The sequence below is a fragment of the Carya illinoinensis genome, chromosome 8 (assembly GCF_018687715.1).
Source record: "Carya illinoinensis cultivar Pawnee chromosome 8, C.illinoinensisPawnee_v1, whole genome shotgun sequence".
In the NCBI taxonomy this organism is placed as follows: domain Eukaryota; kingdom Viridiplantae; phylum Streptophyta; class Magnoliopsida; order Fagales; family Juglandaceae; genus Carya; species Carya illinoinensis.
The window spans coordinates 28,500,633-28,513,384 of record NC_056759.1 but is presented as its reverse complement, the minus strand read 5'-3'; the positions used below and the strand labels follow the sequence as shown (position 1 = coordinate 28,513,384).

Sequence of the window (12,752 nt, the reverse complement as noted above, 5' to 3'; positions counted from 1 at the left end):
TAAATTATATAACAAAATATAATGCTTGAATGATCTCTAGAGAATAGCCTTCAAGAACAATATTTGTTAGCAAAATCCGCAGCCAATAATAACCATGCATGCCGCATATATAAGTCTCTGAAGTGTTATTTATTGACGGAAAGAAAAAACCCTAGGTGTCTCCTTCCCCTTCTTTTTCATGAAAAATTAAGGATTCCATATCTAATTTTTGCCAGAGGGGTAGGCTTCCTACTCCTCTCTCTCCTTGCCTCCTTCCTCTATTCACCCACCTTGTCTATCAAGATTTTTTTTTTGCTTAGTTTTATTTTCCTTTCTTCAAGGCTAAAAAAAAAACATATCTACAGCTTTTTGGCAACTCCTGAGAGATATGCGCAACACAAGCAGATTCATAAATCGAAAATTGTTCAGAGGAAAGTAGTGGTTTTGTGAAAATCACTGCGAGGGGTCTCACGTGCTGCCCACATTTGAGCATAGTCCTCACGCACCAGCCCCTACGACAGCTCTTCTAGACACACTTGCTAGCTCACTAGACTCGCCGCCACCAAACCTTTCAGATCTCACCTTTATCGCTGAAAAGAGACAAGTGTGTTGCCTTTATAGACTGTCATAGATTCTAAAATCTACCGAAATTGGTTCAAACTGTAATTCGTTCTTTTTGCATCTATCTTGATACTTTCTGTTTCGGTTTCCTTATTATTGATTAAAATAAAAGAAGAGTTCATCTTTCAAACATTTGTCTGTAAAAGTTGAATCCTCTCTTTCTATGAAGGGTGAGGTTGGGATTCTGTTTTGGTAGAGAGTGTTATCTGTTAGACCTTTTTGTCTGTAAAGAGTGTCAGCAATAATAAAGACCATATCAGTCACAAAAGAAAATAATATACTGATGGAGCTTTAAACGCGTTATTTTGGTTTATGATGTCATGTTTGATATGGGGACATCCTAAAATATTATATCCAGTCATGGATGTAAGTTTTTCTGATAAATGAATTATGACAGTTTTTCTTAAAAAAAAAAAGTTTCTAAAGTTGTTGCATTCAGTGTCCTAAACATAAATCTTAATTGGTTGAACACTTACATCCAATTACCTCAGCATCTTCTCCTTGTACAACATCCCTATTAACCTTAATTGCTCCTGTTGTATGTAGAGGCCTAGGCCGGTTTTGCCACTATTGCATAAATATGTTAATGATCTGTGAGTATTATTTCTAAGCATTCATTCATGAAAATCTAATTAAGCAGCTGGAATAATTAAGACTTTTATATATGGACGAAAGCATGAAATTATTATATTGCTATTGGTATTGATTTTTAGAGTTTTATTCTATTTTTAATTCTTTGAATATTGTAAACCTATATAAAGACAATCGGTGGTCACATTTTGGAAATTGTTTATTGTTGTTGTTATTATATATTATTACTATTACTATTATTATTATTATTATAGTAAATATCAGAGATTATCTCTGACTGAATAGGAGGAGGAAGCGGTTTTGGTGGACACTGACGACTTGGAAGACATTTCTCTGGTTCAGGGTAAGGGATTACTTCTTACTCTTTTTACTGAAAAACACTTCAACCGGGAGGCTTTCAAGTTAACTATGAAGCGAGCGTGGCGAGCGGTGCGTGGTGTGCGCTTTCGGGATCTTAATGTCAATCTTTTCTTTGCTGAATTCGATGATCTACGTGATAAGGAGCGAGTGTTGCATGAGGGCCCGTGGTCTTTTGATAAGCACTTAGTATTAGTGCAGGAAGTTGATGGCAGTAAACAGGTGCATCAAATTCAGTTTCGGGACTTCTCATTTTGGGTACAGTTTCATGATCTTCCTCTACGGGCTCGTACTGTTCGGGTTGGAACTCTAATTGGTCAGAAACTTGGCCGGGTTGAGGAGGTTGATTTGGAGGCAGGGGAGTTGGCTTAGGGTGACTTCCTCTGTGTTCGTGTTACGTTGGATGTGTCGAAGCCTCTTTTACGTGGGACTCGACTTGCACTGGGGATTGCCACCTCCTGTTGGGTTCGTTTCAGTTATGAACACTTAGGAAATTTCTACTATTTCTGTGGCCGTCTGGGCCATGGTGACAAAGAGTGTACTTCTTGAAAGGCTGCTGTTCAGGCCGGTCATGATATCACATTGCTGTATGGGACATGGCTGCAGGCTACTAGCTATGGTGACCCCTTTCGTGACTTCCGTTCTTGGGAGAAAAGGGACAATTCCCGTCCAGGGCATCGCTCTCCTCCTCGGGATGGCTCAGGTTCAGAGGGTTGTGGGAAGACAGGCAATGTTGTCGTGATAGTTTCCGGCAGCTTGGCAGCTCTGGTTGATACGGTTATGGATAAAGGCAAGCAGTTAGAGATGGTTGCTGCAGCGGTTCATACGAAGGTAGTTCTTCCAACCGTTTCTTTGTCATCGAATGGGCCAATTAAGGTGGTTGGGCTTGCTCAGCTTGGTTCAGGGGATGGGCCTTCTCTGGGCCTGCACTCACAAGCTCCCTCCCGGGCCTTCTATCCAATGTAATGTTTCTATACCACTTTCTGCTGGGCCGAATTGGGGTACTGGAGATTCTTTTGAGGAGCAGAGTCCTCAATCGGGCTATAAGAAGGGGCACAACCCAGACGTATTTCACCTCTCCCCTTCTGCTTCTGATCGTCCTATTTATGTGAAGGCGGCAGGTCCGGATGGGTATTCTAGCAAGAAATGGAAGAGGATCTGGTCCATTACAGGCTATATTTCTTCAGCTTCTCTAGATGCAAAGGCTTCTCCAAGTTCCAACACGTGAAAAGCCCTCTATTTTGATGGAGGTAGTGTTGGTTCTCCCCGGAAGCGTGGGCACTCTGCTGGTGTTTCCTCGACGGCAGAGCTTCCTGTGGTTCCATTTGTATCGGCGGTGGCTGTGGACCAGCACCGCCGCGCCTCATGAAACTTTTAAGCTGGAATGCCCATGGGCTTGGGAACCCACAGGGCATTCGAACCCTCTGTGACTTGGTGCGGAGGGAAGCTCCCGATGTCTTGTTTTTACAGGAAACGAGGCTCAAAGCTCACGAATTTGAGGTATGTAAATTCAAACTTGGTTTTGTTAATTGCCTAGTCGTTGATTGTGTTAGTCGAAAAGGGGATCTAGCTATGTTGTGGGGTCGGGACTTGTCTCTTTTGATTCTTAGCTACTCACAGTGTCATATTGATGCATATGTTGAGGATATTTCTGTTAATGGCATGTGGTTTCTTACGGGTGTGTATGGTTATCCGGAAGTGGGTCAACGTTATCGAACATGGGCTATGCTACAACATTTAAGTCGCAATCGGGGTGAGGCCCGGTTTGTCTTTGGTGATTTTAACAAAATTTTGCACCATCATGAGAAGTGTGGAGGATAGCCTAGGATGGAATGGCAAATCTCAGCTTTTAGGGAGGCTCTTAATGATTGTTGTTTACGGGATTTGAGATTCAGAGGTAATCGTTTTACATGGTCCAACTGGCGGGGAGGGTCTCTTTGTACTAATGAACGTTTAAATCGTGTTGTGGTAAACCAGTCATGGTTGGGTTTCTTCCCAAATGCTGTGGTTGTACATGGTGTGGTGGCCTATTCTGACCACATTCCAATCTGGGTCAGTACTGCAGGGGAGGGGGTTCCATCTCGGGTTAAAAGACAGTTTCGTATTGAAGAGATGTGGGTTGGTGAGAAGGCATGTGAGAATATTATTAAGTCCACTTGGCTACGTGGAGCAAGCAGCCATAATGTGGATGAGGTTATATCTCATATCAAGGACTGTGGTACTCGTTTGGATGCTTGGAATAAGTCCTGTTTTGGCAATGTCCAGTAGCAACTAACCCGGGCTCACAAACATTTGGAACTACTCTCTAATTCTGATCCTATTGGGGAATTTATTCCGAAACATAATCAAGCTCGAGAGGAGTTTCACAAATGGTTAGAACTGGATGAAGTGATGTGGCAGCAACAATCAAAAGCGTTATGGCTTAAGCATGGTGACAAGAATTCTAAGTACTTTCATATGAAGGCTTCACAGCGATGGCAGAAGAACAAGCTGGATCGGTTAAAGGATGGTGACGGCATCTGGCGCTCGGGCGTTTTGAGGGATAAGTTGTTGGTAGATTGTTTTCAGTCTCTATTTGCTAGTTCACATCCTAGCAGCTCTACTGGTTTTCTTGAAGGTCTTCGGGGCCGTGTCACTTCCACTATGAATGCGAATCTTAGTCAGCGTTTTACTGAAGCTGAAATTGCGAGTGAGTTATCTGAAATGAACCCTTCTACGGCTCCTGGCCTGGATGGCATGTCTCCGACTTTTTATCAGAAATATTGGCATGTGGTGGGTCCTTCAATCCAGGCTGCGGTACTTCAGGCCCTAAATTCAGGTTCATTTCCTTCATCTCTTAACCATACGTATCTCACTCTAATTCCTAAGACTCAATGTCTTGCTGTGGTTGCTGATTATCGATCAATTAGTTTGTGTAATGTAGTCTATAAGCTTATTTCTAAAGTTATTGCGATCCGTTTCAAGAAAGTGCTTCCTAGTATTCTTGGGGAGTCTCAAAGTGCTTTTGTTCTGGGTCGTTTCATTATAGATATATAATGTATTAATTGCCTATGAGTTAATACATTTCCTAAAACACAAGAAGAGTGGGAATCGAGGATATATGTCTTTGAAACTGGATATGAGTAAGGCCTACAACCAGGTGGAATGGTGTTTTCTTCAAAAGGTGATGGAAATGTTGGGCTTTGAGTCGGGTTTTATTTCCTTAGTGATGTTCTGTGTTCAAACTGTATCTTTTTCAGTGTTGGTTAATGTTGAACCCAAAGGGCCAATTTTCCCCACTCGTGGATTGAGAGAAGGGGACCCTTTGTCCCTCTATCTCTTTCTGTTTTGTACGGAGGGGCTCTCTTGTTTATTAAATCAGGCTGGTCTACGACGGAAAATTTCTAGTCTGAAAATTTGTAGAAATGCCCCAACTATTAATCATTTACTTTTCGCGGATGATAGTGTTATTTTTTGTAAGGCTTCGGTAGCTGAAAATAGAAGGGTGCAAGATGTGTTAGCAATCTACGAAAGCTGTTCAGGACAGAAAATTAACAAGGAGAAAACATCTATGGTCTTTAGTTGTAATGTGGGGCTGGAACTTCATGAAGAGATTCGTCTATTATGGGGAAATGGTAAAATTCCACAGTATGAGAAGTACCTTGGCTTACCCCCTATTGTTGGTCGATCCAAAACCCAGGCATTTCAATCTATCAAGGACCGTGTGTGGCAAAAGTTACAAAGTTGGAAGGAAAAATTGTTGTCCCAAGGGAGTAAGGAGATCTTATTGAAGGCTGTTGCTCTTTCGATCCCAACTTATTCCATGAGTTGTTTCCTATTGCCTGCTAGTTTTTGTTTAGATTTAGAGGCTTTAATGGCCAGATTTTGGTGAGGGCAAAAACAGGAGAAGCGTCGAATTCATTGGATTAGTTGGCAACATATGTGTGCAAGAAAGAGTAGAGAAGGGTTGGGCTTTAAGGATCTTAGAAGTTTTAATCTTGCTCTTCTCGCTAAGCAGGGGTGACGGCTGATACAAAATGAGAACTCGGTGTTGTACAAGCTTCTTAAAGCTCGATATTTTTCTCAATCAACTTTTTTGGACTCTAGTTTGGGGCATTGTCCTTCTTATACATGGCGGGGCATTTGGGAGGCGAAGCGGTGGTTACGGGAAGGCTGCTTTTGGCGGCTTGGTGATGGGCAGACTATCAAGGTGTGGTAGGATCCTTGGGTCCTGGGACATAGGTCATTGAGTGGTGAGCTGGATTCTACTATGAATTTGACTTATGATGTTGTGGCTTCTCTATTTCTTGGAAATGCTAGAGGGTGGGACTTGTCCAAACTTAGATCTCTCTTCAATCCAATGGTTGTGGCTGATATTCTGAAGGTCATGATTTTCCCTCCGGGTACTGCTGATAAGATGATTTGAGGTCCAGAGCGAAGTGGTCTTTTCTCTGTTAAAAGTTGCTATAAATTGATCATTAACAAGTCTCGTGATAATACAGCTGAATGCTCCTCAATGGGGCTTTATACGCGTTTATGGAAAGCTTTGTGGAGACTTCCTGTTCCTAATGAAATTAAAATCTTTGTATGGAGGGCTTGCAAGGACAGTTTGCCTTCAAAGACTAATTTGCTGAAAAAACATGTGCTCCCTACTGCATCGTGTAATTTCTGTCTCCACTCTGATGAGGATGATGAGGATTTATTGCATGCTTTATTTGGTTGTGCCCAGATTCGGTCTTCATGGACCCAGTTCTTTCCTTCTATGGCAACTTTTTCACCAACTAGTTTTACAGATTTGGCTTTGTGTATTGCTGAGGCTCAAAATATTAATTCTCTGGCTGTTTTTTTTTTTTTTTTTTTGCATTGCCTGGGCTTTCTGGTTTAGGCGCAATAAATGGGAGTTTGACCATGTTTGTTTGAGTCCCAGTCATGTTCTTTCTCATTCTTTGGGTCTGTTGCAGAGTTATAAGTCAGTTGCTCTTAAATCTCAGCCCCAACTCCGACATCATTTCTGTTGGCAGCCTCCCCCTTCTAAGGTTCTTAAACTCAACACTGATGGTGCCCTGTTTTCAGATATTCACAAGGCTGGTATTGGGGTCCTTCTTCATGATTCTGCTCGTAAGATACTCATGGCTGCTTCTAAACTGGAATTAGATGTGATTGACCCAGAAGCTGTGGAATTGTTAGCTATATTCCGTGGGTTACAGTTGTGTTCTACAATGGGAATCTCACATCTAGTCGTGGAGAGTGACTGTTTGCTTTTAGTAGAAGCTTTACAACAAAATGCTATGCTTAATTCTATGCTTGGAAACCTGTTCTCAGAAGTGCAGCGTCTCTCTAGTCTTTTTCATAATGTTTCCTTTACTCATGTGTATAGGGAAGGTAATATGGCAGCACATTTACTTGCTAGATATGCTTGGAGAGTGGAGGATATGGAGATGTGGTGGGATAGTATCCAAACTGTCTTTCTCAAGCCTTATGGTTTGATAATTGTCTGTAATTGGTTCTATTCAATGATATTGTTATGTTTCCATCAAAAAAAAAAAAACTATTACTATTACTATTACTATTATTATTATTATTATTATTATTATTAAGATATAGAAATATTCTGAAATAGAGTTTTATCATAGAGAGCAGTGTTAATATTTTTGAAAAATCTCACAATTCCAAAACATGAAGATCCTATTCGATATGGGAAAAGTTTAAGATCTCTCCCCTTCTTTGAGTCAGAACTATTTAATTCAACCTACAACTAGGGATGGAGGTCTTTATAATATACATACCATGCATCATGATAAAATGAGAAGGCTTTTCACCTTTTACAGCTCCATGACCTAAAACACACTGTATTTAGAAAATTGTATTATACTTCATCTTTTTTCAGACTCCAGTGGCATCATCTATCCTTATAAAGGTAGACTTCATGGCAGTCCAAATCAAGTAGCTAAATGTGTTACCCATGCTTGCTAGCTAACTTGGGACCACATCTCTCAATCATGGATGGAGGGACGCCCCACATGCACCTACCTCAAATCTTGACCATTATCTCGTGTTTGGGGTCACCATCTCCAGCAAAATCCTCCTAGTATGTGGTAGAGCTAACTAATTTGTTGCTTCAAGCAATCCAAATTCGAGAGTGTTTAGGAAGGTCCGAGGCATATCTGAATGATCTATAGTTTGAATACACATCTTATTCACTAAAGTTATACGTACACATCCACAATGGCTTGTTAGGTCATTCCATCCTAGATAAATCTAAAGAAAATTTAAACCACGTGTATCTATACTCTAAAAGAATTAGCCAATATTTGAAACTCTTTAAAATTATCATAAAGAGTAAGAACTTACGTTTCTAAATGATGTGAAATTTTGTTTAGTATTTTCTTATACTTGAGTTTTCATCATTATAACGAGTATAAAAGTTTGAGTGGATTATGACCCTAAGAACATGTTCCATAAAGAGTAAGTGGAGAAGAAGATTGGGAAAAGAAACTGATCTATAGGTATGTTTCACAATTTCTTTCTTTAACAAAGTTCTAAATCATGCTGACTAATCAATCCACCCACATATTGCAACTAGGCGGGGTGCGTGACCTATACGTTCGGAGTCTTCAAGGGATAATGACACATGATCAATTTTTAAGGATCGATTCAAATCCTTTTGACTAAAAAAATTATACGTGTATCATTATCCCTTAAACTGATCAAGCTTAGAGTCTAATTAGCTCCAGACATTTTTGCAATCTAGTTTGTGTTGGCCTTAATTAATGGTTCTCGGCTGGTGTTCCATTGAAGACTCCGAATAAATCAATGGTTCATGCTCCATTGGGTCCAACCATACCTAGGAAAACTTACTTTAATCCCTCCCCTTCATGTTAACTTTGGCATTGAAGGCTTTTCCAATCAACTTGATCTCCAACATGTTAATTTTAGGCATGGTTTGGATAGTGAAACGAGACGAGATAGTTTTAGATAAAATATTATTATAATATTATTTTTTAATATTGTTATTATTTTGATATTTGAAAAAGTTAAATTATTTATTATATTTTATAGGAGAACTTAAAAAAGTTATAATTATGAGATAAGATGAAATACTTTCGCTATCCAAATAGGACCAACTTCATGTTAACTGTATTCTTGTATTGCAGTTGTTAGAGATGGCTGATTTCACGTTGCCAAACCATTCCAACAAGATTTATGTGGAATTTGGATTGCAGAATATACGTGGAAATAATTCAACAGATCATCTAGTCTATTGATTTGTTTAGTTTTAATTAAATATTAGTTTTTTCTCTCGTAAACCTATTATAATATTAATGATGATTCAATATTTTATTGTACTCTTCGTCCAATTATAATTCAACATGCATGATCTTTTGTCAGGGGAGTCATTTAGACAATATCGGGGGCATATATACAGATTAATAACAATTGTTAGGCCACCTACCTTGTATTATCTATTGATCTGAAGTCAGCTGATCCCACAATTTGAATCATCCCACTCAAACACGTTGGATAATTATTGTTCTCTACATCTTTTTAATCCTTCCAATTTTATCTTGACAGAGTTTTCCTCTCTTTTTGCACTCATCCAGGCGTCATTTATAAGCTGCTGATATTCCTCTCTTAGGTCTCATTTCACTTCATACCTGAAGATTCTTGGAGCCTTTTTTATTGAATTGATTGAAGTATGCAAAAATATCAAAAAGGGATTATGATCAGAGGTGTAAGATGCAAGACTTGTAAAATAAAGGTCTGGGGAAGAGATTGTATAACTCAATGCTTCCAAAGGTGCTATCAAGTCTTTCTTTTGTGAAACTGCTCCCTACTCTATTATTGCACTAGGTGAAATTGTTCCCTTTATAAATTCAGTTCACTTAGTCCACAATCCTCCACAGCTTCCTTGAAACTCTCCATTTGACTATAAGGTCTAGGTGGTCCCCCATATTTCTCACTTAGTTAAAGGATTTCATTGAAATCCCTCATGCACAACTAGATAGTGGGACTATGAGGTTTTAAAGCTCTTAATAACCTTAGCTGTCAATTCTTTTGGAAGTAACTAGATCACCATAGAAACCATTGATTACATAGTCTTGCCTAGTTTCTTCTAAGGTCAATTTAACTAAAGTATGCTTTTGAGTTGAGTATATGATATCAATCCCACCTGGATATGAAAGGATCAAAGAAAGGCTAAACCGGCCACCACTGTTATCTCTACTCTCTACTACAAAGTTACAATCAAAGCCAATTCTATTTCTAATCTATTCCACCTTCACTCTACTACTTTTTGTTTCAATTAAGAAAACTATAGATAGGCGCTTAGTTCTCATCAAGCGGTGAAGTTCTTAAACTATATGAGAGTTTCGAAGCTCTTGACAGTGGAAACCCTCATACAGTTCGAGCTAAAGTAATTAATTACTGACTCCACCAAATCATCCTGAATTATGCTCACATCAGGCTTGAGTTTTGTTTTGGGTTTCTTGCTGGTTCTTTTTATTAATCACCAAATCCATATTGAAAGAGTTAGTTTGAAGACAAACTTGATTTACTTTAGCTCTCCTTTTCCATGTAGAGTTTGTCACAACTTTGGTTGCCTGACCAATTTGGATCTCACAGAGTGTCATTAGGTCTTACTATGTTTTCCTGTAGGATGGGTGAAAGACTTCCAATTTGGGGAATAGGTGAGCTATTTCCAATCTTCAGTACCCCTTGTGCTCCACCTTTTTGGTCTTTATATAAATAAAACATGCTTCTCTCGCCTCGTTTGTTTTTAGAGATGAGATGAGATAAGTTGAATAAAATATTATTAAAATATATTATTTTTGTATTGGGATTTGAAAATGTTGTATTGAGATTTGAAAAAGTTGAATTGTTTATTTTATTTTATAGAGAAATTTGAAAAAGTTATAATGATTAAGATAAGATGAAATGAAATGAGATGAGAGTTTTGTGAAAACAAACGAGGCTTTAATGTTATCTACCCCTTAGTACTTGAGAGGCACATTCAAGTCAGGAACTTCACTCACTTCAGTAACTTGGGGGCTAGAATTTCTGTTATTTTGTAATTCAGCCAGAGGTTCTCCCTCAGCTATCACCTCTTCAATAACCCTAGTTTCTAGTTCCAAACCCAACTCAGATTCCTTTTCCTCCACTGTAACAATGGTGTTTTGAGTCACCATGCTATTTTCTTGGTCAGCAGTTGAAGGTATCTCTTTATACAGTTGTCGTCCATATTTCCTCCCTTCATACACATTCAGAGATACTTGTGCAGCTTGAAGCCATTGCCCATATTGTACTCTATTGTCTGATGTGGAGGAGTTTCTTTGATTATTCATAGGGCAACCTCTAGAATTATCTTTAATGACTCCACAGATAAGGCAAAACTCTGGGAGTCTGTCATACTTAAATGCAATCTGACAATTATTAATATTAATTTTTAACAATCTGCCTCTAGTCAAGGGTTTAGTAATATCAAGCTTCACTCAAACCCTTAAAAATTTACCCCGTCGAGACCCTTTTGATCCACATCCACCCTTAGAACTTCTCCCATAGTTGACTCTATCATTGTGCCAACATCTTTTGTCATAGCAGCCAAAGGCATATTATGTAGTTGAATCCAAAACTGTTCCTTTGTAAATATTATATCCGTAAGAGGAACACTACCATGAAATTCTTGAATATTGATTAGAAATTTGTCAAAATTCCATGACCTGCTAGTCAAAATCTTTTCTTTGACAGTTTATTTTAGAATTCAATCAAGAACCTATTATTCCCCACTTCCTCAAAGATAATCCATACCCGAGTTCCAAACCTTAGTGATAGTTGATCTAAATGCTTCTTTATTCAGCCCTTGCTCCGAAACAATCGTCACAAAAGAAGATAATGTTGGCCTCTATTAAAGGATTTAATAACTACTTCTTCTAGCAATAGCACTTCCATTTTATCCTCTTCTATAAGTCGAAAACCTTCCCACCTATGAACCAATTCATCTACCATCTCTAATACTGTGTGCAATCAAAACACTATATTCTTATCCGAGCAAAGACTTCACCTTACCCTTTAGAGAAGAAAATGACTAAACTGGATTTTCATATTAATAAGATGAGTAATACTATAGTATATAAAGTGCTCTTATAAATTTTATTATTTATTGTTAATAAGCGGGACCCATTTAATAAATTATTCTATGAGGATTGGGAGCTTCCCACAGAATTTCTGATAAAATCCAACGTTTCATTGGAAATTTCACAAGTCTCCGTGCTTTTCTGTTTGTTTCCCTCTCCCTGTTTCCCCACGTACGCTCCACTCTATGTGGTAGCGACAGTACGTGGTTTTCCTTTCCTTTTACGTGCGTAATATTCACCCCATTGAGGCTATTTTGGTAAAATACGCATTCCTTCTTTTAAAAACCGACCGGGAGGTATTCAAAATTCAAAACCCTAACGGACGAAAATAGCAGCTAATTTAAGAAAACAAATAAAAAAAATAAACCTCCTCGAAGTCGCGGTCCTGTGGACCAAATGTAACGTCACATGCCGGATCTTGAACCAATAAGAACAAAACACGTGGACAGACTCGCCGAGATGGCTGACAACGACCGAAGAAAGAGCCGGCTTTAGTAAAAGCAAACGTAAAATTTTACAAACCGTCAACTGTTGGAATCCCAAATACGTATTTGACTGTCTTTTACGGCCTCGTTTTCCTTGTTTATGTTTCTTTCTCTATTGTTGGGTTCGTACTTCGTACTTCCCTTTTGTTGACTATAATATCCCCCGTTTGCAACCAATATTACAGGTCTCACGTGTTCTTCTTTTTTACTTTTTTGGTAAAAATTTACTTAAATTTTTATTATTTTTAAAAAATTCGATTTATCCTTATATTTTATAAAATAAAAATGATTTAATATGAAATATTAGTATATAACAATTTTTTATTATAAAACTTGTTGTATATAAAGATGTTAACGTGGTATGTCATACTTGAAAAAGTTGTCCTTCAAGGGTCATGCTACACCACAGAGAGAATTCTTACCGAACGGTAAAAAGTTTTTTTTTTTTTTTTTTGCTTATTTTATCAAGCATTTTTTAAATACTTTAAATATTTTTAAAAAGTATAAAAAATCATAAATTCATTAAAAGACGCTTTCTTAATTATTAAATTAAAAAAAAAAACACAACCTAATTGGTGGATTTTGTAGGTGAGATTTGAGAATAGTGTTT

General features: G+C 38.2%; 1 protein-coding gene across 1 annotated transcript; it reads left to right on the top strand.

Annotated features, from left to right (window-relative positions):
- Positions 1–3,375: 3,375 nt before the first annotated feature.
- On the top strand, positions 3,376–3,816 carry LOC122274573. The gene has a single exon (XM_043083602.1). The coding sequence runs from the start codon at positions 3,376–3,378 to the stop codon at positions 3,814–3,816; it is 441 nt and encodes a 146-aa protein (XP_042939536.1).
- Positions 3,817–12,752: the final 8,936 nt, after the last annotated feature.